Here is a 25229-nt window from a genome sequence, read left to right as displayed (position 1 = left end):
GGGATCTTCCGAGACCAGGGCTCGAACCCGTGTCCCCTGCATTGGCAGGTGGATTCTTAACCACTGCGCCACCAGGGAAGTCCCTTACCTTTGCTTTTGAAAGGTGTTATTGTTGGGTATAGATTTATAGGTTGACAGTTATCTTTTTTTCTTTTTTTTTGGTACTTTAAAGATATTGTTCCACTGTCTTCTGGTTTGCATTGTTTCTGATGAGAAGTCTCCTGTCATCCTTATTTTTGTTAGGTTATGTGTTAGATTAGCTCTACATAATGTGTCTTTTTACTCCAGCTGCTTTTACAGGTTTCTCTTTATTACTGGTTTTTAGCAGTTCGATTATGATGTACCTTGGTGTGACTTTTCTTTTTTCTACTTGAGGTTCATTGAGTTTCTTAGAGTGTGAATTATTAATTTTCATAAATTTGAAAAAATTTCAGCCAGTAGTTCTTCAAACAAATATTTTTTCTGCCTCCCTCTGCCCCCTTTTGGGATTCTCATTGCACATACATTAGGTTGTTTGAAGTTGTCCCACAGTTCACTGATGTTCCAATGCTTTTTTCTTTCTTACCCAGTCTTATTTCTTTCTGTGTTTATTTTGGATAGTTGTTTTTTTTTTTTTTTTTTTTTGGCTAATTGTTGTGTCTTCACTAATCTACTAATCATTGAGTCTGTAGAGTCTAATATGTTAATCCATTTCAGTGTATTTTTCATATAAGACATTATAATCTCTAGCCCTTTGATTTGGGTCATTTTTTAATTTTCTATTTCTTTCCTTATGCTTGCTTCTTCTTTCTTCTTGAGTGTATGGACTGTATTTATAATAGCCATTTAAATACTTTTTTCTTATTCTGTCACCTGTGTCATTTCCCTTAATTAAATTTTCTTTTTATGAGTCATATTTTCCTGCTTTTTAGTGTGTGTGAATTTAATTGGATGTCAGACATCGTGATTTTTATGTTGGGCACTTTTGTTTCTTTATAGCCTTTTAAGTACTTTTGTGCTTTTTCTTGGACTCATTTAAGTTACCTGGAAACAGTTTGATCCTTTCTGAGACTTTTAAGCATTGTTAGAACAATCCAGAGCAGCCTTTAGTCTAAGGGTTAATTTGGTCACACCACTGGTGCAATCTCTTTCTTCGGACTTTCCTTGATGCCCTGTATTTAAGTGGTTTTTAGCTTATTGGTACACTAATTATTTCCAGCCCTGAGTAATTTCTGAAGATTGTTCTGCATACTCCTTATGATTTTAAAATTATCTTCCAGTTTTTATGTTATGCTATAAGTTATAATTGTGTATTTTCCAGATTATTTCAGCCTTTTTATTGAAATATGTGGAGAATTATGTTATGCTAGGTTTAGTGATTAACCAAATGTAATAGTTTTATAATAGCCTGAAAAAATGACCACACCTCCTAAAACACCTAACACATCCAGGGGCACTCTTGGTATCAGGGCTTTATTTATAAAGCAGTGATTATGAAATGATGTGTATATATTTCTCGTCCTAAATAATACCTATTTAATTTTCTCATTGTTTTCTACTCTTCTCTCTCTAGGAAGAACGTGTTGTGAATCACATGGCAGCAAAGATTATTGAAAATGTCTGCACTACCTTTTCTGCTCAGGCCCAGGGCTTTATTACGGGAGAAACTGGGCCTGTTTTATGGTACCTATTCAAACATTCCACCGTTGATTCTCTTAGGATAACTGCAATATCGGTAAGATGGAGCATCTTTTGGGGATATATTTGCATGTGTTTAAATACCAAGCTTGAAGAACTGTTCTAGATACAGAGTAAATTTCATTGGATAGGTAGAAATCTCAGAGTAACAGTTGGTAAGAACGATAATTTGATTTTCTCCTGAAGCAGGAGGACTGTCAGGAAATTCCAATAGGATCTTGTGTGACCATGAATTACAGTTTCAAAAACTATTTGGAGGTGATAGTGGAAAACCATGGCAGTGGTTAGGGTGCAGGATTTGGTTTGGTATATTTCTAGTGTCCCTTGACTTTTCCTGTTAGCTCCCTCTTTCAGACTTTATGTTAAATGGGTTTATCATGTGGTTCAAATGAATTCATATTAATGTTCAAGCATCTGTGATTTTGCAGTTTCTGTATTTTGATTGGTTGTCTACTACTTTGCTTCCATGGTTATAACGACTTGATGTAAATGATAATTATGTATGAAGATGTGTTAACCTGGTTGTATCAATTTAATAGTCGGTTGAACAGATACAGCCCTTTCTCATATGATTTATTTATATACTCTTTTTGATCACCAGTCTTATCTGGACTCTCAACGTTATCTGGTACCCTCCCTGTATTTCTCTAGTCTGCTCATTCTTGTGCTTCTCACTGTGCCAATTTCAGACCTTATCCTCTTTCCTTAACCCTCCAATCCCATGTTTTCCCTCCTGCATCCTCAGTAAATGGCTTCCCCCTCAGTAGATACTTCCCAGAGAAAAATGGAGACATCCAGCGGGAATTATCCCATTGTCTGTCTTACGCATCTTTGGACCTATTTGCATCCACACCTATCCTGCCTCAGTTCTTTCTCTCCTGTTACAGCTGATGAACTGTCCCTTCTCCTGTCAGAGACAAACGTGTCCATGATTCTTCCATCTCTTCTTTTTTTGAGAATCTCACTCAAATGGTTATTTTTGCTCTTTCCTAAATCTTTACCCTCTCCTTGTCTACTAGATCTTTCTAATCAGTATTCAGGTATTCTTTACCACATTAAAAATAAAAAGACACACATAAAAACATATCCAAAGTTTTTTAGGATGTACCTCCATCCCTCCTCAGCCCCCCACCCCAGCCATACTTCTTTAAAGGGTTATTGCCACAAGCTTGCTCCTTTCTGGCCTGTTTTGTCTTCAACCCTATCTGGTATCTGTCCTAAAAACACCAGTGAACTTTATCAAGGCATCTTTGAGTCACATCTTAAGGCATTCGTTTTAATCCTGGGCCTTTAAAAAAAAAACCTGTCTTGCTTTAATTGGGTTTATATTATCATTTTCATTTTTATGCTCAGCATGGTTTCTTTTCTTGGCAGAGTTTTTTTCCAGTTGTTCCCACCAAAGTCTCATACCTTCTAGCTCTTTCTTCATTTGACACATTAAGCTTCACTCTTTCATCTTGGGCTTCTTATATTTTGTTCTTAGTGTTCATCTAATTTATTAATTTTTCATTGTAATTTTTCCGATTTCCTCCAAAATGTCTCTCCTTTTCTGCTCCAGGATCATGTTCAGTATCATATGTTATATATTGTTTTCATATTTCTTTAGTCTCCTTCAGTTTGAAACAATTCCCCAGTATTTCTGGGAAGTTCATGTCATTTACAAGTTTAAAGGATGCAGGGCTTGTATTTTGTAGGGCAAAGCTCAACCTGGGTCTATCTAGTGTTTTGCCAGTAAACCTCCTTAACATCATTGAGGACCCTTACCTGTAGCATATGCCTCTGTGATGGTTGCCATATGATGACCATCTGTTTCATTCCTTTTATATCAGAGATTGGCAAATACTTTCTATAAAGGGCCAGATGATATGTATCTTGGGCTTTGATGGCCACATATGGTCTGTGTTCCATGTTCTCTTTGTTTTGTTTGTTTTCTTTAACACTTTAAAAATGTAAAAACCATTGTACATTGTTCTCATGAGCTGTACAAAAACAGGCCTTTGGTATTGGTTGGAATTCTATTTTAAAGAAGCTCTTTCCCTTCTCCCACAGGTATGTGTGTATTTATATCCTTAGGATCATGGATACCTATTTTATTCAGTGAATTGTAATGTGATACTACTATTACCACTATTATTATTTATTGTTTGGATGCTCAGATCATCTTAGAAGCCCTACAAGCTGGCTTTTGTGTCCCATTGACCTATTTCTTTTTTTTTAAAAATAAATTTATTTATTTATTTTATTTTTGCTGCATTGGGTCTTAGTTGCTGCATGCGGGGTTTCTCTAGTTGCGGCCAGCACGGGCTACTCTTCATTGTGGTGCGCAGGCTTCTTATTGAGGTGGCTTCTCTTGTTGTGGAGCACGGGCTCTGGGCACACAGGCTTCAGTAGTTGTGGCGTATAGGCTCGGTAGTTGTGGCACACTGGCTTACTTGCTCCGTGGCTTGTGGGATCTTCCTGGACCAGGGCTCGAACCCATGTTCTCTTCATTGGCAGGTGGATTTTTAACCACTGCGCCACCAGAGAAGCCCCCATTGACCTATTTCTATCATTGATCACTATCATTCCTTACTTTCTGACACCATGCAGTTTCTGGGCGACTTTTGTACTTGCTCTGCCAGGTCTGGAACCAGTCATTTCTCCAAGGGACCTTTGGTTTTTAGAAACCACCATCTGGGTGCTGTGCTTATTGCTATGGGGTGTTATTGTTTTCAGGCCTTCTTAGTATTCAGAGCTAGAAAAAAATATATGTACTTATACATACGCATGCATATAGAATTGTTCTTATATCTATCATTGTGGGTATTTGGAACAAAACTCATGCATTCATATTGATACTTCCAATTTTAATCCCATACTTAGGATTCTTTTTAGCCTTCCCATTTTCTGTGTTTGTAAATCTAATCTCATACAGAAACCTGGTTTCAGTTATTCTCAGTATATTTACTGATCTGTTCATTCAGTTAATTTATTTATTCAGCGTAACAGACTCCATCCGCTCTGGCCGCTGCCTCTATGTCCTTCTCTTTCTCCCGTGTCACTGCCACTCTGTGTCCTGAGCCACTCGTGCTCAGTGCTCCCGTTCCCCTCTGACCTCTTTCCTCAGAACCTGCTGTATTGCCCTTGGGAGGGGAAGGTAAGGGAAGATAGACTAAGGAAAACAAAGGGTTAGGTATCATTTTTGATGCTTTATCTTCCCTAATTCCTTCCCCTTCGCTGTTTACATCCAGCCAGTCGACCTGTCCTCTGATTCTAATTCATAGATACTGCTCAGATCTGTCTGCCTCTCTCTGCAGCTCTGCTGCTGCCTCCATAATCCAGGCCACCACCATCTCTCACCGAGACCAATGGAGTGGCCTTAACTGGTCTCCCACGGCCAGTTTGCTGCTCCACTAATTCCATTTTCCATACAGGGTGAACTTGATAAAATCACATCTCCTCTTCTTACTGCTCTGCTAAAACTTTTCAACATCTTAAAAATGTTTTTTAAAGGATGATAATACTAGAGAAATACTACAGAGTACTAGGTAGAAGTTAAGAATTGGCAAGTGCTTTGAGTTTTAGGATAAAATTTAATGTTTAAAGCAATTAGCACATTTTGTGGGGTAAATTAGTTATGCTAGCTTATTTTACTATAATCCCTTATAGATTGTAAACTCCTGGAAAGCCAGGACTGTGTTTTGTTCATCTTTCTATCAGTTTGAAGCCAGGTCTTTGGTTGCGGCTTTGGGCTTTTCCTGCAAAGGTTGAGATGGAGCCTCTTGTCTCACGTCACGAGTGGAGGGCAGGAGGTTGATAACGTTAAACGTTCTTCTTTACTTGGGATACAAGGGGAAATAGGCCACAAAGGTCCTGCTAATAATAGAATGGGGAATACAGTATGAGATCATTGTTCGGGGATCCTAAAACAAAGTTATTCTAACATCATAATCTTAAGAAAATTTCACCTGCCTTAAGAAGATTCATTAAAGATTGAGGATATAGAAACTGAAAATACGCATCCTGAAGACACTTTACACAGATTCCTAGAGGGATGACAGTTGCATTTTCCCCAGCACGCCTTACAGAGCTGAACTTCTTTTTTGGTTTCTTTTCCGATAACGACCTCTCAGGAATGTGCTCTGGAGGTTAACGTACCCATTTAGTGATAAAGATTAAAATTCTTCACATGACTTTCAAGATGTTGGGTGATTTTTGCTCCTGCCTACCTCTTTTGTCACATCTCCTAACACTCATTCCCTCACTGTGCTTCAGTGACACACATGTTCTGATATTTTCAAGAATTTCCAAACGCTTTTCGGCCTCAAGACTTTTCCCCTTGCTATTCCCTGTGCCCAGGATGCCTTCCTCTGGCTTTTCACATGGCCGATTCTTCATCTTTCAGTTCTCACCTTAAATGTTACCTCTTTCATTAGGATGTTCCCTGCCCCTCGTGTCTCTTTGTATTCTCCGTCACAGCAGTGAACACAGCGGTATTTATGCACCCGGTGTATGCACGTCATCATACATCCTGTTAGGAGGTCAGTTCTAGGAAGGTAGGGACCCTGTTGCCGTTGTTCCCTCCTGAGCACGTGTGGTAGGTGCCCGGTGGATATCCATTGACTTGATGGATGCAAGAGCAAGGCTGGAGGATGGTGTCATCAGTGCTGAGTCAGCAACTTGCTCCTTGTTCCGCTTGTAACAGTCTGTGCCTACTGCCTGTGTCACTGATTTTCTGACCCGTTTCTCCTAGTCGTCTCTTGGCCCCATAGAGTCCCCCTGTACCAGTGTGATGCAGATGAGCAGCATTAATATCACCTGGGAACTTGTTAGAAACACAGGTTTCTGGACCCTGACCCAGACCTGCTGACTCAGAATCTCTGCGGGGAGAGGCCCAGTAATCTGCATTCTAACAAGCCTCCAGGCGCTTCTAATGCCTGCTGAAGTTCAAGAACCACTGCCCTAGACCTTGGAGCTCTTGAAAAACACTGGCCTGGCTCGGAGTGAAAGATGGCTAGTTAATCCTTCCCGCTCAGGGGTGGTGGCATCTGTTGCTTAGGGATTAGTTGTTGAAGGGAGCGGACCTGACTTGGGAAATGTATTGAATGCATAAAAGGATTCCTAGAATCATTAGGATTACAGGGAATCTCTGTATGAGCCACAGTGGGAACCAGAGAAACCTTTAGAGTTAGACTGAGTAGAATGGCTCCTAGGAGGGAGGTTACTGGGCTAATTATCATTACTGAAGTGCTGAGAGGAAGGGTGACAAAGTGAAGAGTTTTTCGGGGCAGTGGTTCTCACTGGGGTTGGAGGGGAGCTTTTCAACAACACTGACTGCTTCCTCCTCTCTCTCCACCCCCTGCCCCTGTCCTGATGTGTCTTAAGATCTCAGAGGTCAGATGAGACTGTGTCTAGTTTGAAAAAGTTCCCAAGGTAATTTTCATATGACATGAAAAAATGATTCACAAGACAGAAAAGAAATGGTTCTTAAACTTATTCCGTGGTGATTGTGTTCATGTTTCTAATAGATATGCAGCCTTCAGTTTTGAATTAGTCTCTTTCTTAGACATTGCTTTTAATAAATAGGTGGTCAGAAATTCTGGAGGTAACACAGTGTCCTTTTGGAGGCAAATTTTGAAGTGAATTTTGAACTGGAAGTGTTCTTTCCAGTTTTAAAATGTAGTCTCAAGCTCTGTTTTATTAAGTAAGTATTTCAAAACCTAATCACTGAAGATCTATCTTGAGATTTGATTTTTTTTTTTTGATTTGGAGAACACAAGCCCTCATGTGCTCTTAAGCTTCTGTGAGCTTTCAACTGTGTTTGATATCCGGAAGTGATGGGTTAAAAGTTATTTCCTGCATGAGCTTTTCAAAATGGAAGATAGGTTAGGCTTTTGAGCAGCTTTCTGAAGAGGAGAACTTCCAGTTGCCCTCATATTGCTTTGAATACACTTAGAAGCAGTCTGGACAAATCTTGTATCAAGAAACATCTCCATTATGATTGCGTAGGGATTTTATATCAATAGGAAGTCAGTTTTGCTGTGAAAGCCTCTCTAAGAATTGTTACAGTGCTAATGAGACTTACTGTTCACTGTCTTGAAGCCAGTTTAAGGGCGACCCCTAAATATCCTTGAAAAATTCTAATTGTAGCATGATCTTTAGGGGCTCCATTTAGACTGCTCTTATTTCTTTTAATCCAGGGATTGAATAATCTTTGAAATAATACTGACTGAAATAATGAAATAAATCTGTTTTCTTAATTGAAATATGTTTGATTTACAATATTATATTAGTTTTAGGTGTACAGCATAGTGATTCAGTATTTTTACAGATTATACTCCATTAAATGCTATTACAAGATAACGCTATAATTTCCTGTGCTATACCCAGTATCCTTATTGCTTATCTATTTTATACATAAGTTTGTATCTCTTAATCCCATACCCATGACTTGCCCCTTCCCCTTTTTCTGTCCCCTCTGGTAACCACTAGTTTGTTTTCAGTATCTGTGAATCTGTTTCTGTTTTCCTATACACATTTGTTTGTATTACTTTTAAAAATTCCACATGTAAGTCATATCATACAGTATTTGTCTTTGTCTGATTTATTTCACTAAGCATAATATTCTCTAGGTCCATCCACATTGCTGCAAATGGCAGAATTTCCTTCTTTTTTATGGCTGAGTAATATTCCATTGTGTATATATGTACTACATATTCTTTATCCACTCATCTGTTGTTTGGGTTTCTTTCATATCTTGGGTATTGTAAATAGTGCTGCTGTGAACATTGGGGTGCATCTATGTTTTCGAATTAGTGTTCTCACTTTTTTCTAGATATATACCCAGGAGTGGAGTTGCTGAGTCATGTGGTAGTTCTGTTTTTAGAGTTTTGAGGAACATCCATAGCAGATGCACCAATTTACATTTCCACCAATAGTGTATAAGGGTTCCCTTTTCTCCGCATCTTCTCCAACATTTGTTATTTGTAGACCTTTTTTTAAAATTATTTCTTTGGCTGCGTTGGGTCTTCATTGCTGCGCACAGGCTTTCTCTAGTTGTGGCGAGTGGGGCCTACTCTTCATGGCGGTGTGCGGACTTCTCATTGCGGTGGCTTCTCTTGTTGCGGAGCACGGGCTCTAGGGTGCGCAGGCTTCAGTAATTGTGGCACACGGGCTCAGTAGTTGTGGCCTGAGGGCCCTAGAGTGCAGGCTCAGCAGTTGTGGCGCATGGGCTTAGTTGCTCCATGGCATGTGGGATCTTCCCGGACCAGGGCTCGAACTTGTGTCTCCTGCATTGGCAGGTGGATTCTTAATCACTGCGCCACCAGGGAAGTCCCATAGACATTTTGATGATAGACATTCTGACAGGTGTGAGGCCAACATTAGCCTGATACCTAAATCAGACAAAGACACTACAAAAAATAACAGGCCAATACCTTTGATGAATATAGATGCAGAAATTCTCAACAAAATATTTTCAGAACAAATCCAACAGTATATAAAAAGGATCATACACCGTAATCAAGTTGGATTTATTCTAGGGATGCAAGGATGGTTCAACATTTGCAAATCAATCAGTAAGGTGCACCACATTAACAAAAGGAAGAATAAAAATGACATGATAATCTCAATAGATGCAGAAAAAGCATTCAACAAAATTCAACATCCCTTCATGCTAAAAACTTTCGTTAAAGTGGGTATAGAGGGAACATATCTCAACATTATAAAGGACATTTATGACAAATCCACACTACCATTATACCCAGTGGTGAAAAGCTGAAAGCTTTTCCTCTAAATTCAGAAATAAGACAAGGATGTTCACTCTCACCACCCCTATTTAACACTACTGTATTGGAGGTCCTAGCCATAGCAATCAGGTAAGAAAAATAAATAAAAGGCATCATCTAAATTGGAAGGGAAGAAGTAAATTGTCACTATTTGCAGATGACATGATACTTTACATAGAAAAACATAAAGTCTTCACCAGAAAACTATTAGAAGTAATAAGTGAATTCAGTAAAGATTCAGGATACAAAATTAATATACAGAAATTTGTTGCTTTTCTATACACTAATAATGAACTATCAGAAAGAGAAATTAAAAAAAAAAAATCCCTTTTAAAATCACATCAAGGGACTTCCTTGGTGGTCTAGTGGTTGAGACTCCAAGCTTCCACTGCAGCGGATGCAGGTTTGATCCCTGGTCGGGGAACTAAGATCCTGCATGTCATGTGGCCAAAAAATTAAAATTAAAAAATAAAATAAAATCACATCAAAAATACTAAAATACCTAGGAATAAACTTAACCACGGAGGTGAAAGACCTATACTCTGAAAACTATAAACACTGATGAAGGAAATTGAAGATGATTCAAAGAAATGGAAAGGTATCCCATGCTCTTGGATTGGAAGAATTAATATTATCAAAATGGCCATACTGTGTAAAGCAATCTATTAGATCTAATGCAATTCCTATCAAAATACAACATTTTTCACAGAATTAGAACAAATAATCCTAAAATTCGTGTGGAACCACAAAAGATCCCTAATTGCCAAAGCAATCTTGAGAAAAAGGAATGAAGCTGGTGGTACCACCCTCCCAGGCTTCAGACTATACTACAAAGCTACAGTAATCAAAACAGTATGGTACTGGCACAAAAAACAGACACATAGATCAATGGAACAGAATAGAGAGCCTGGAAATAAACCTATGCACCTATGGTCAATCAACCTGCGACAAAGGAGGTAAGAATATACAATGGGGAAAAGACAATCTCTTCAGTAGATGGGTCATCATTTTCCCTTCTTTACTACTCTCTCTGTCTGTCCTTCACCTGAGAGATGCATCAGACAAATTTCCCTTCCGAGAACCTGCTCTGCTCTTCGTGTCTCCATGTGAATACTTGTCCTCTCTCTCTGGCTAGAATTTTCTTTACTTACGTTTTCACCTTACTTTCCCACTCACCTTCAAAAGCCGACTCAATTATCATTTTCCTTATGTAGCTTTTGTTGACTTGCTTTTCCTGCCTTTCCAAGCATAATTGAGCCCATTTCTATTGCAACACATTAAATTCTATTAGTTTATTAATTTGAAGTTTCATTTTTGATAGTCTATGAGCAATTGAGTAGCTCAGGGGTCTGATTACCTTGGTTTGAATTCTAGCTTTGCCATTTACTAGCTATATGCCTTTGAGCAAGTTACTTAAATATTCTGTGCCTTAGTTTTATCACCTATAAAATGGGGTTAATAATAATACCTTTCATATATGTTATTTGGAAGGATTAAATGAGGTAGTCTTCAGATATTCTCAGATCATGTTTTTCACATACTAAACAATAAACAAATACTTACTTTTATGACTATTTTTTCAACCCTGAGCTTAGTTTCTGCACAAAGAAGGCTTATCTTAATGTTTTTTATTAAAGTTTTTCTGTGTAGACTCATGAATTATTTTATCGTTTTAGTTAACTCATAATGCATATGATCATTGTAAGAGTTTCTCATGTTTTACAGCAACTTAAGTATTTATTGGTAGCTGGATTATTGTTTTAATTTTACATGTGTTGAAATTGTCCAAATTTCTTATGCCAAGGTAAGTAATGAAGGAGCAAGGGAAACACCTTCTACTCCTTTCCACAGAAGTATTTGTTCTCTTTCAGGGGACTGGTTCATGGGCTTGGAGTAGTCTGATGGATCTGTTCTCCTGTCCCTGCAGGCCTTGTGTAGAATCACTCGCCATTCTCCTACTGCCTTCCAGAATGTTATTGAGAAGGTGGGACTGACCTCAGTAATAAACTCCCTGGCCTCTGCCGTCTGCAGAGTCCAGCAGTACTTGTTGACCTTATTCAGTGCTATGCTGTCCTGTGGGATTCATCTTCAGAGGCTAATCCAAGAAAAGGTTTGACCTATTATTCTACTTTAAAAATTGTTGTGTTCTCCTACAGTTTTAGTGGCTCAATAAGCAATGTATCTCTGTAGAATTTATTTTTCATCTCAAGGGGCCTTTTGAACTTTGCCAAACCTCTGTACCACAAGCCATTCATCTGAAGATGTTATAAGAGTCTTTTAGTGATTAAAATAGAAATCTGGTAAATGGCTCTGCCCGCTTGTCCCATTTTAGTAATGAAAAGTTAGAAAATTTATGAGTCCTTCCTACATGCTAATATTTCTTATGCCTCCTTGTCCTCAGCCCTTATCTCTTTTCCCATATCCCTTGCCTGCCTTAAGGAGGGGTCCCTTTATATTCTCTGCTTACCCTGACTCATTTTCATTCCTTTCCTTGTCCTAATACCCTTCCAGTACACATAACCTTCAGAGCTCCCTTTCTCTTGTTTTTAACTTAGTCTCCTGCCAATTCTTTGATATTCCTTTATTTTATGGAGTATAGAGTTTGTAAGTATTCAGTTCGTATCAGAAAACTACATAGTTACAAAGAAGTCTCTGTAGTAGCTTTCCTCAAAGTGTCTTCTCTAGCGCCTGCTAAGGAGTGATCCCTGGACCAGAAACATTGCATCACCTGGGAGCATGTTGGATACGCAGACCCTCAGGCCCCACCCACACCTGCTGAATCAGAATTGACATTTTAATGAGGTCTCTCGAGGATTTGTTGGAACTTTATGGTTGGAGAAGCCCTGCCCTTGAACATTAGTGTTCAGTGAGGTGTTAACAGGTGAAAAAAGTGGACCATGGTTATATACACATTTGGAAAGCAATGAGTCAGACATATTTCCAACTGTACAACCTTTTCCAGTTTTTCGTGTGCTCATGTGTATTATGAATCTTCATGAGGGTAATGTAGTATGCAGTATTCTTTATACTTATTGGGCCAATTACCCTTTTTCTGAGGGGAGAAAACTGTCAAATTGGAGTTTTGTACAACATGGTGAAGGTAACACTGCTAGGAAGTGTGGAATGGGGCCACTTAAATATTGTGTTTGCCATGTTTCTCCTGCATGAAATGCAACACGTTAAATTTGTTTTTTTATAAAACTAAAAATTTCAGTAATTAATAATTGTCAGGCTTACTTAGTAAACTTGATCTTGAAAGTCAAAATAGAAAGCAATCCACTTTTTGCCTTTAATTAATCTGATTTAATTCTGTGAAGAAATTTGAGCCTCAGAGAAAGTATAGTTTGTGTATCTAATTTTTTGCTATTAAATTTTCCAAGTCATTGTATTAGAAAAAGTACCACTTGAGTAGTTTTGCTGTGTAAATTGTGGTAAGAGAGGCTGAGAGTTTTATTTTTCTTGGATTTATTGAGTTTAAGATATTTCACAAAGGTAGTAAAATAATATGCACTAATTAATATGATTTTGTAATTGTTTTATAATGTTTAATATTCCATGTATCTTAAATAAATGATTGAATAATTACATGTATTAAATGAGAAATAATCTTTTGATTTTAACTGATACCGGCACTTAAACATTTTTTTTAAGTTGTGGCAAAAAACATAAAATTTACCGTTAACCATTCTTAAGTGTACAGTTAGGAGTGTTAAGTAGATTCAGATTGTTGTGAAACAGAGCTCCAGAACTCTGTCAACTTGTTAAACAGAAGCTCTATATCCATTGTATATTTTGGGTGTTATGTTTTAAGACTCTGAATTTTATTTAAATCTTCTGTTTTAGTAGGCCTCCTCTGACACTGAACTGGCCGAGGAAGGATGGTGATGCTTTGTTCCTTCCAGGTTGGGGTGAAAGTCCAGGTTCCCCTGTGAACTTCTGTTGACACCCCAGGGGTGTGGTAGAGCCCCTCCTTACTGCTGGGCAAGGGTGGGAACCCAGGCTTTCCACTAGGCTTCTTCTGATGCCCCCCTGGCTGGTAGGAGGAAGGACTCCTCATTATTCCTCCACTGGCACTGGTTGGGTAGGGGTGGGCGCCCCATTCCTGGTGGAAGGTGGTAAAGGTGAAGCCTTCCCACTTGCCTCCTCTAATGCCATCCCAGCAGAAAGAAGGAGGGGAACACCATTACTGCTATAAATGGGTGGAGGTCCAGGCGTCCCATCAGTATCTCTACTGATACCGTGGTTGGGGCCAGGGGGCCTTGTTATTGCTAGGTTGGGATGAAAGTCCCAGCTCTCTCTTGATCCTTTCTATTTCCCTGGCAGGGAAGAGTGTTGGGGTGCCTTGTTATGGCCATGTGAGGGTAGGAGGCTAGTCTCTCCTCTTGCCCTTTGCTGAAGGGGGCCATCGTCTTTCCATGGTGTTTGGCTAGAGTAGAGTAGCTATTGTCTTAATGTTTTTGGTCTTTCCACGCTGCCCCTTTCCTGATCCTTTGGCTTGAGAGAGCTGATTTTTCCTGTGTATTTGTGTGTGTGTGCTGTTTGGCTCCTGGATTATCCAGCACCCAATCTGGGATGTATGAGACCGAGAGAAAACCCAGCAAACTCATTGATATATTGATCCTCAGGTGCTGAGGCCTCTAACCATTCTGCATCTTTTCTGTCTTGTCCTATAATCTTTAAAATGTATCTATGGCCACTCAGTAATATACAGTGAATTGTCATTTAAAAGGTAAGGTTCTGTTGTTTTAAATTAAAACAATTTACCATTATAGCGAACATTTATTATAGGCCAGACACTTAGTGACTTATAACCCTGGGTTATTCTCAAATGAGACAGTGTGTTGAGCGATTTTGTCAAGTTCATGGAGTTTATAAATGCTAAAGCTGATGCTCAGGCCAGGCAATAAACAAGGAAACAGAATAATTTCGGATAGTGTTAGTGCCCCGAAGAGCATTACACAGGATGATGTTGATAGAGTGTCTTGCAAGGGGAAGTGTGCAGGGAGTGGAGCCAAACACCATTTGCTGGGAGGGAAGTCAGGGAGGGCCTCTCTGAGGAGGTGTTGTTCCAGCTGAGCCCTCAGTGAGAGGGAGTGTGCTGTGTGAACCTCTGCAGGAAGAACTTTGTAGTTCAGCTTCCCTGAGGTGTGGGGGGTCATGGGGAGACCCAGGAGGAGAAGGAAGGCCAGCAGTGCTGAACGCAGTGAGCAGTGAGGAGGGGACATAGAAAGAGGCTGGGCGGTGGAAGAAGACCCGGCTCATGTACGGCTGTGATACTGGCCTTCCTTAGGGGTTTCGACACAATGGCCATTGTTTTATCTTTACTTAAAGAAAAGTACAAATATTTGTATATAGGTGTGTGTTTTAGGGGCAGGTTTACCAATCTTAGTATTGCTAATTGTGTTTTTTTCAAGTGCTTGCTTGTTAATGGTCTGGAATGAGTGGAAGAGGAAGGAACCCAGGAACAAATACCAGGCTTACTGCTTCCTGCTGGACAGGGAGAAAGAACTGCACCTGTTCTTTTTGGGGGATTGATGCCTCCATATGGTGATATTTTTTTGTTGTTGAAATTCAGTCCCCAAAAGAGGTCCATGCCATTCCTTTTAAATAAGAGAAATTACTATTTACTGCAGAAAATTTAGAAGAACCTAAAGAAGAAAACAAAATCGACTGTAATCTCACTACCTAGAGCTAATTACCGTTGCCATGTGGGTTTATCTCTTCTTAGTCTTTGGTCCATATGTCTATGAATTTTATGCATACATTTATAAAATTATGATAAAAATGTGTCGATTTATCATTTTCATGAATATGTCATTAAATATACCGTAAGAACATTTAAAAAATTACTATATAATTTTTCATTTTGTGCCACTATGGTAATTTAACCCTTCTCCCACTGTTGACCTGTTTGCCTCTGACTGTTTGGTTTGCACTCACTCTGATGCAGTGAGCATCCTGTTTACATACAACTTTGTGTCTGCTGCTTGCAGATTACCACAGGTGTTATGCACACTTAGAAGGCTGTGCATAAACAATGCTAAATTGTTCTCTAGAAAGGTAGATGATGAGAGTACCATTTACTTGTGATGGTGTGAAAAGTGTTCACAGCCATGGTGACAAGGGAACTCTCTTGAGTTACAAATCATGTGTTCCGCATATTCAAGTAAATAGGAAAATTGGGCAAAACAAAAAGTGACAAACTGTTTTTCCACCCTGTTTTCAAGAAAGAAAAAACAAATGAAACTCTTAATAGGATACTTTCTGAACCCGTGGTAGATGGTGCTTTGTAAGTAATTCTTGCATCGTCACTAGATGTAGGGAATTGATAACCTTTTCACCATTCAGATACTTGAATGACTCTCAGCAAGAAGCTTCTGGAAGGCCTGACCAGGCATAAGAGAAAACCTTGTAAGTTAGGTGTGAGTTTATTTACTAATCTTTGCCCTGTAAAGTGATTTAAAAAAAAAATTCCTGGTTTACTTTGTAGTTTTATTTTTCTGATTCTTCCAAGCTCTTAATGTGTCCTACAAATATTCGATCTTGAAGATCTGGGGCTGGAGGAGTTTGGGAGTGCATAAAGGTGTTTGCTGCTGTTTTACTAGGAAGACAGGTATTGGATGAGGTCATTGCAATTTCCCTTAATTATAATATCTAGAAACTTAAAGTAGCTAATGCCATTTTAATTTATTTTTATCAGATTATGTTTATAACTTTTATGAATTTTAGTTTAGTATTGAAAATCCAGAATATTTGAGATATAGAATACAGAAGACTAAAATAAACTGCTTAACCATCCCAGAATAATCTCTTCAAAAATTTTGATATATATCTTTCAAATTCATATTTATTGTGCATATATGTGTACACATACACAGACATTCACGAATTTCCTTCTCCCTGCTGCCACATATACATGCTATTAGAATCTTTTTACAGTAATTGGATCAGTTGTATACTATTTGTTCATATTTTTCCTATTCAGTGATGTTGGGAATGTGTGTCTAACTCAGTATAACTCTTCAATATTGTTTTTAAAGTGTTATGACGTTCCATCATGTGAAGGTATCCCAATGCATTCCAGCAGTTCACTACTGCACATTTTAAAATTTCCTTTTTTTTTTGCCAGGGAGAACATTCTTATGGCTAAATCCTTTCACATGGACATCTGTAGTTATTCCTTTAGGATAAAATTTTAAGTAAAATTAAGCACTATCTTAGCTGCTCCTCCCAGAGTCTCTCATCAAGGATTTTATATTCAGCATCTTGGGTGTTCTGTTACAGAGACCACAGGTAGATGTATGAACATGGAAGAGATCAGTTCCCATGAGCTCTTCCTGAGGAATCTGTCAGAGAATGAGCTTTAGACAACCAAGAAATGTTTGAATAAGTTAAGAAGACCAAGTAATGTGGGACTTCCCTGGTGGCGCAGTGATTAAGAATCCACCTGCCAATGCAGGGGACACGGGTTCGACCCCTGGTCTGGGAAGATCCCACATGCTGCGGAGCAACTAAGCCCGTGCGCCACAACTACTGAGCCTGTGCTCTAGAGCCCGCGAGCCACAACTACTGAGCCCGCGAGCCGCAACTACTGAAGCCTGTACACCTAGAGCCCGAGCTCTGCAACAAGAGAAGCCACTACAATGAGAAGCCCACGCACCGCAACGAAGAGTAGCCCCCGATCGCTGCAACTAGAGAAAGCCGTGCAGCAACGAAGACCCAATGCAACCAAAAATAAATACATAAATAAAAATAAAATTAAAATTAAAATTAAAAACAAACAAAACAACCCAGTGCCCAATTCTTGATGTTAGACAATTGAAAATATATAAAACCCCGGGAACACTACTCTGCTATATTTCAATTAATTGAGTGTAGTATACTCACATCAACTTGTTTACAAGTTACATGGATTCAAACATCTGCCTCAGTTATTTTTTTTTTTTTTGAGGTATGTGACCTTGAATGTACTTTGTAACTGCATAATCAGTGATGCATACATTGCACTTCATATGCTTTGGGGTCACTTAACAATTTAAACATTACTTTTTAAAGTCATACCGTGTTTCACAGGTGGGTTTGTTCATGCTCGTTGGTAAGATGATTTCCTTCTGGGTGTTACTGACTACGGATACTGCCTTTCTGATTTTTGTCTTACTTGCTAATTTTGACAGGAGCTGCTGTCCATTTTTATTTTAGCAGTCTAGTTTGACTGAAGCTGTTGCTTCAGGTTTCATGTTTTGACCAAGTAGCACAACAGTGATTAATAGTAAGCCAGAAGGTGCAGATTGCTTATGTTGTTTGGAAGTACTATGGAAGATCACTATGAAATTTCATGCATATAAAACTTTGAAAAATTTGAAAGCTAAGTCAGCTCAGGTTTTTTTTCCTCACAAAATCACTAGTCATCCTGACTCAATGGTTGCTAATTTAAAGTATGGTAATTAGTTTATGCATATTAATAACATGACTTTGTATTGACATTTTTTTGTCTACGTTAATACATGTGTTCTATAAGAAACATTTTACTGTACTCTGATGCTTTTGCAAATATGTTCCTATAAAAGGGTTTCATCTTCAAGAAATTCATGGAAAAGACTCTGACAAGTACAGGTTTCTGGTAACTGACTATACTGCTGAACTGAATGAATAAGCATTTTCAGAACTCTAATGAAAAACTGATGAACTCATAAAAGTGCTAACAAAAGATCAAGATGAAAAAAAAATTAATTACATGGGACTGAGTGAACTGATGAGGATGAGTATAATTTTTGTGACTTTCTGTTTGAATTAAAAAAAAAAAATCCCACAAGGACTCAGAGGCAAAGAATATACAAATCAATTTTCACTGCAAAGTAAAGGAGCTGTTACAGTGGAGGATTACTGGACTGAATGTCAATATTATGACATAGTATGAGTGTGTTTCAGGTTTGGTAATTGCAATCATTGTTGCTTTTGTTGTGGTCATCCATGTACAATGCTTGGTGTCAGTCTATTTATCTCTTGTAAAAATAAAATACAGTGTGTGTGTGTGAAAAAAAACACAAACATTTTACTAAGCTACTTGGCTAAACTTCTTTAAGGAAAGTGTAAACCAAAAACAATTTTAGATTTAATCAGTACATTTTTCACTTCCATCAACATTAAATGGGAAAATCGTGTCAGTGTATTATCCACATGATTTCTCTTTTTTTTTTTTTTTTTTTTTTTTTTGAGGCTATTATCATTTGATGGCCAGGCTGTGCTCATTGATTTTCACCTGTGACAGTTGATTGAAACAGATCAGTTTTACCTCTTGAGAAATAAATAAATAACTTGGACATTCTCTACATCGTCATTATTTTTTATTTATCTCATAATTTTGCCCTTATGATATGTACTGGAGGGGTTTTTATCCTTTTGCTTACTTTTGATCAAGATATCATTTTCTTTATGATGGAAGCTTCATATATTTCGACCAGTTCCTCACATTGTGAACGTTTCATCACACCATCTTTACATTACGTATGTATGTCCATTCTGAAATCACTGCCAAGAACCATTTGAATGTTGGACATGAACTCGTTGTTCTGTGATTTGGGCTGTAGACCTAAACAGCTTCTGCTTTTTTTTTTTCTTCTCCACGTGTAAAATTTAGTTATGTTGAGCCAAATGGCAAGATGAATTTAAATCAAAGCTGAATACATAGTGGATTGCAAACTGAAGTGACCCGAGGTCATTTTTGGTTCTCTAAAGTAGCTTTGATTATTCATCCTTGGCACTAGTCTTTGCCTGCAGCCTGTAATCTTCCTTCCTCAGTGTTGTAAGATTAATACTGTTCTGGAGGTCTGGTGCATGTTGCTTAAGATTAAATATGGTGCCCTGGGCAGTTAGTTTTAGGGAGTCAGTCAGTACTGTTCATTTAGTTTTTCTGAAATGACTAAATGAGAATTTATTTAGGGCACAAGATGCTTGTAGGTTTAGATCCAAATTTAGAGTCTGTAATATATTGTATCTTCTAAGGGACTTGGAATTACTATGTTAGAAACAAATCTTGTATGCAGTTTCTTTTATCTTCAGGTGTTTGCTGCAGTTTGTCTAGTTTGTTTCACTCAAAATAATAGGCATTATTTTAGTTTTGCCAGATTGTTAGTAATGGCTGCGTAACACTCCATCAATAAGAAATACAGTAGACCTTATCATCACTTCTTAGTGACATATCTGTGTTTTTAAAATTATGCCCGTTGCTGTACGAAACTTTTGTTGCACCTGGAAAATTTTCCTCTTTCGTTATATGCTTAAGCTATATTTCACTTATCTCTTGCTGTGTAACTACTTCAAAATGTAGTGGCTTAAACAAGAGCAGTAATTTATTTTGCTCACCAATCTGTAATTTGGGCAAGATTGGGAAAGATTGAGTGGGAGCTGGAGAATAAACTTTCCAGAAGGCTCACTCAGATGACTGGAAAGTTGGTGCTCCCTGTTCCCTGGGAACCCTACTGGGCTGTGGGCTGGGAGCCTCAGTTCCTTTCCACATGGGCCCCTAAAGGCTGCTTGGGCTTCCTCACAGCATAGTGGCTGGGTTCCAAGAGAGAGTGTCCTAAGAGAACCAGGCAGAAGCCGCATGGCCTTTCAAAGCTGGCTTTGGAAATCATGTAGTGTCACTTCTGTGACTTCCCTTTCCTACTCCACCTGCCCTCCCCACATGCATCGTTAGTGTTTGTAATGAAAGAAGGTAAAACGGGATATGGGTAGATGCAATCTTTGCTACAATTATGATTTAACAAATTCCCCATTTTGGGATGTTAAGGTGGTTTCTATTTTTGTTTGTCTTATAAACAGTACTACCATGAGCATTCTTCTTCTCAGAGCTCTTTTGTTCATCACTTGGTTAGGCTAAAATTCTTGAGATAGAACAACTGTGTCAGAAGAAAATAACATTTTTAAGGCTTTGGAGAAGTAACAACTCACTTTGCTACCAGCTAGAGGAAATGTTGAACACTTACTCTCATATGAACTATATTTGAGATTTATCCATTTACCCATGAGCATGCCAGCTCATCTTTGCTAGTCTGCTTCATTTTAAAACAGATTCTTATTCTTCCTAAATTTGCATTTCTTTGCCTACCAGTGAGGGTACATGATTTATTTGCTTGTAGGCAGTTTAGAATCCTTTGATTAGTCGTTTGCTTATTTCTGTAATTTTTTACACTAGAGTGTTCATAAAAGTTATATTGGTAAAAGTTATTTATACCTAAAGATATCGATTCTTTGTAAAAAGTTTCAAATATTTCAAATACTCTTTCCAAGGTTGCGTATCTATTTTGACAGATACATAGTATCATAAGTTTGTTTTCCCCCGTTATTTAAAATTTTCACAACCTGTTGAGAGTCTTTCTAGTAAAGGTAGTAAAGTAAGGATATCATTAGATGAAGTCTGTCCTTTATCTTTTTTATTTGTTGAAGTCTTAAATATACTTGTGAATGTTTTGCTCTTTCTTTTGTTTTATTTGTATTTCCATACAAATTTCAAAAATGGAATTCTTGTGGCTTTATGCTTTATGATATTTTCTAGTATCTAGTTGGACAAAAAGGTGTTTCTTCAGTCATTATATCAAGCCTATGAAATGTGTGTGTGTAATCATCTCCGACATGCTATTCTGTCAAGCACTGTGGCACTCGCACTCAGGTTTCTTGGCTCCAGATTACAAGTTCTTTACCACTATATTAAGCTGCTGCTTCATTTTTTCCAGCGTTTTCTTATCGCTCCATAACAATCTATAGTTTTCTTTGTGTAAAGCATACATTTCTCTTTTAAGTTCTTTCTTAAATTGTTCTGTATTTTTGTCATTCTTAATCAGAACACATATTTATGTGTTTACAGAAAGACACATATAAGAATGTCCATAACAGCTTTACTCTTTGTGGTTCCAAACTCCAAACAACCCAAATGTCCAAGAGTAAAATGGGTATATACATTTTCTGTGTTCACACCATGGAATATTATACAGCAATAAAACATGAACTACTTCTATACATAACATAGCTGACTTTCACACCATTAAATTGAGGTTAGGCAATGGTAATTTTTCTTTTTGTGTATCTTTGCTGTCTCCCCTTTTTCTTGATTAATTTAGTGAGTGCTTTATCTATTTTGTTGATATTTTTCAAAGGCAGCATTTTGATTTATCATTTCCCTTTTTTTCCTTTTACCTTGTTAGTTTCTGCTTGCATATTTATTTTCTCCCTTTGCTTCATTTTGCTTTACCTTGTTCTTTTTTCAGCCTTTTGTGTTGGGAATTTAGTTCACACACTTCTTTCATTTTAATTTACAAATGTATTTGCAGGTCACGTTTTCTTCTGATGACTGCTTTAATTGTATCCTATAGATTCTTATATATAGTGTTTTTACTATTATTTTTTAAAATTCTGCAATTTTGGTTTGCATTTTTCCTTTACTCAAGAATTGTTTAATAGAGTGTTTTAAAATTTTCCAGGTAGAAGGGCCTTTTGGATTATTGATTTTTTTTTTTATTACTTTCTACTTTTACAGCACTGTGATCATTACAGTTATTTTTACTTTATGGATTCTATTAAGGTTTTCTTTATCACCTATTATGTAGTTACCTTAAAGGAACATTTCATATTTAAGAAAAAGGTACGTTTTCTATTATTTGAGTCTAAATTTTAATACATATCCATAATATCTAATCTTTTACTTATGCCATTTAGGTCTTCTATATCCTTACTTATTTTTGTTCTCTTGACAGTCTTGGACTGAGAGTAGTGTGGTTAAGTCTTCTATTCCTTCTTCCACGTCCTGTAGTCTTCACTTTTTAAAGGTGTTCACTATACTATGTAAGGCATAACCTTCATTAGTGTATTCAATACTGTTGTGTATGTGTTGTGAATGGTGGCCTTTGGCATTAAAAAGTGTTGTTTGTTGTTTACTTCTTTTTGGCCTAAATTCTATCCTATATGTCAGGAAAAATCATTATGTAATTCTTTGTATATCAGGAACAAACTTTCTCCTTTCGTTTTTGCTTGAATTTGCCTGATTGTGTGTGTATATGTATTGATTTATATATAAAATTTATACAGAATGCAATTCATATTTTTTTGGAGTGTAGTTGTATGAGGATTAACACATGCATAGACTCTTGTCACCACCACAAGAAAGATACAGAACAATTCCAACATCCCAAAGAATGACCTTGTGCTGCTCCCTTTTTTAGGTAAACCATGTCCCATCCCAGTCCCTGGCATTCAGTGATGCCCGTATGGTTTTACCTTTTCCAGAATGTTATATAAGTGGGATCCTATAGTATGTAATCTTTGAGACTGGTTTCTTTTACTTAACATCATGCAGTTGAGATTCCTGCGTGTTGTTGTGTGTACCATTAGTTCATTCCTTTTGATTGCTGAGTACTATTCCTTTATGTGGATATACCACAGTTTATTTATCCATGTACCTGTTCAGGGACTTAAGGATTGTTTCCAATTTTTGACTCTTATGAGTAATGTTGCTATCAACTTTTACATGTAGATTTTTCTGTGAACATAAGTTTTCATTAAGTGAAATGATATGCAGTGTCTGGGGCATATATGATAGATATGTGTTTAACTTTTTTTTTTTGGCTGCGTTGGGTCTTCGTTGCTGCACGCAGCTTTCTCTAGTTGCGGTGAGCGGGGCTACTCTTCATTGCAGTGCGTGGGCTTCTCATTGCAGTGGCTTCTCGTCACAGAGCATGGGCTCTAGGCACGCGGGCTTCAGTAGTTGTGGCACGTGGGCTCAGTAGTTGTGGCTCGCGCGCTCTAGGGCTCAGTAGTTGTGGTGCACGGGCTTAGTTGCTCTGCAGCATGTGGGATCTTCCCGGACCTGGGCTCGAACCCATGTCCCCTGCATTGTCAGGTGGATTCTTAACCACTGTGCCACCAGGGAAGTCCCTGTGTTTAGCATTTTTATGAAACTGCCAAACTATTTTCCAGAATGATTGTGTCATTTCGCGTTCCCACAAGCAATGTATGTAGAATTCTAGTTCCTCCACATACTTGTCATTTTTAATTTTAGTCATTCTAATAAATGTGTTGTGGTGTCTTAATTTGTGTTACTGTAATGATTATGATATTGAACATCCTTTCATGTGTTTATTTGACATCTGTGTACATTCTTTGGTGAAACGTCTGTTTAAATATTTTGTCCTTGAAAAATACTTTTCTTAATGTTGAGTTTTGAGAGTTCTTTATATATTCTGGTAACAAATACTTTCTCCTAGTATATGGCTTATCTTTTCTTACAGTCACCTCTCCAGAGGAAACATTCTAAGTTTGATGAAGTTGGGTTCATCAATTATTTCTTTTATGGATTGCGATTTTGGTTTATATCTAAGAATTCTTCCTAACCTAAGGTCATGAAGATTTTCTCCTCTGTTTCTTTTTAAGATTTTGTGGTTTTACATTTTACATTCAGTTCTATGATCCATTTTGGGTTAGTTTTTGTATATGGTGCAAGGTATGAGTTGAAGTTTAGTTTTTTACATGTGGCTATCCAGTTGTTTATAGCAAAAACTTTTTTCCAAAATTGCCTTTGTACTTTTGTCATAAACCAATTGACTATAATATTTCTGAACTCTCTACTGTTTCCCTTAGTCTGTGTGTCTGTCATTTTGTTAATACCACAGTGTTTTGATTACTGTAGTTTTTAAGATGTCTTAAAACCATTGTGTGATTCTCCCATCTTTTATCCCCCAAAATCGTGTGCTTATGCTAGTTGCTTTGCCTTTACATATAAATTTTACAATTCACTTGTCTGTATCTACTAAAAATCCTGCTGGGATTTTGATTGGAATTGCATTAAATCTATGAGTCAGTTTGGGGAGAATTGATATATATATTAACTATCTTGAGTCTTTTAATACATGAACAGAAAATGTCTTTTATTTATGTCTTAAAAATGTTTTTCTTACTGTTTTGTAGTTTACCGTGTACAGATTCTTGGCATATTTTTTTAGGTTTATACCTATATTTCTTTTGTTTTTGTTGTTGTAGCTATTTTTAAAAAAATTTGTTTTCCAGTTGTTCATTACGACTGGAATGTACAAATTCCAGTGTATACAAATATATCAGATCTTGCTAAAACTCACTTATTAGTTCAGAAGTTTTTTTTTTTTTTGTAGATTATTTGGGCTTTTCAATATTGTCTTGATATCTGAGACTATTTCTTCCATTCCAATCTGAATACCTTTTACTTTTCTGTCCTTATTGTACACTGCCTATGACTTTCAGAAAAATATTGAATTATGAATGATGGGATAGCCTTGCTTAATTCCCAATTTCAGGGTGGGAGGAAGCATCACATCTTTGAACATTTAGTAGTTAGTTGTAGGTTTTTTTCTAGATGTTTTTGAGATGGGAGAAGTTCCCTTCTATTCCTCGTTTGGTGAGAGATTTTATCATGAGTGGATATTGAATTTTGTCAGATGCTTTTTTGTTATCAACTGATGTGATTGTGTGGTTTTCCTTTTTTAATCTATTAATATGGTGAATTACACTGATTGATTTTCACACATCGAACCAGTCTTGAATTCCTGGGATAAATCCCACTTGAGTGTAATGTATTATACTTTTAATATATTGCTGGATTCAACTTATATTTTGTGGAGGATTTTTTGCATCTGTGTTCCTAAGGCATAGTGTCTATACTTTCTTTTCTTGTATAACTAACTGTTTTGGACCTTTTTTATGTCTATAAATGCTTGTTTAATGATACTTCCTTCTGATTGAGCTGTTATATTACAGATTACCTCT

General features: G+C 37.4%; 1 protein-coding gene across 8 annotated transcripts in view; it reads left to right on the top strand.

The window, feature by feature from the left end:
* ULK4 (unc-51 like kinase 4) overlaps positions 1 to 25229 on the top strand; it is a 538746-nt gene that overhangs the window by 104687 nt on the left and 408830 nt on the right. For all 8 annotated transcript variants that reach the window (XM_082348367.1, XM_082348366.1, XM_082348364.1 and 5 more), the window contains 2 exons: positions 1553 to 1714; positions 11371 to 11553. In XM_082348367.1, the coding sequence (XP_082204493.1) occupies positions 1553 to 1714; positions 11371 to 11553 (345 nt within the window). The remainder of the gene's footprint in view (positions 1 to 1552; positions 1715 to 11370; positions 11554 to 25229) is intronic.

The sequence above is a fragment of the Balaenoptera borealis genome (assembly GCF_965194805.1).
Source record: "Balaenoptera borealis genome assembly, chromosome: 12".
Classification (NCBI taxonomy): Eukaryota; Metazoa; Chordata; class Mammalia; order Artiodactyla; family Balaenopteridae; genus Balaenoptera; species Balaenoptera borealis.
Note: the sequence above shows the minus strand (reverse complement) of the source record. Positions and strands in the feature narration are given on the sequence as shown.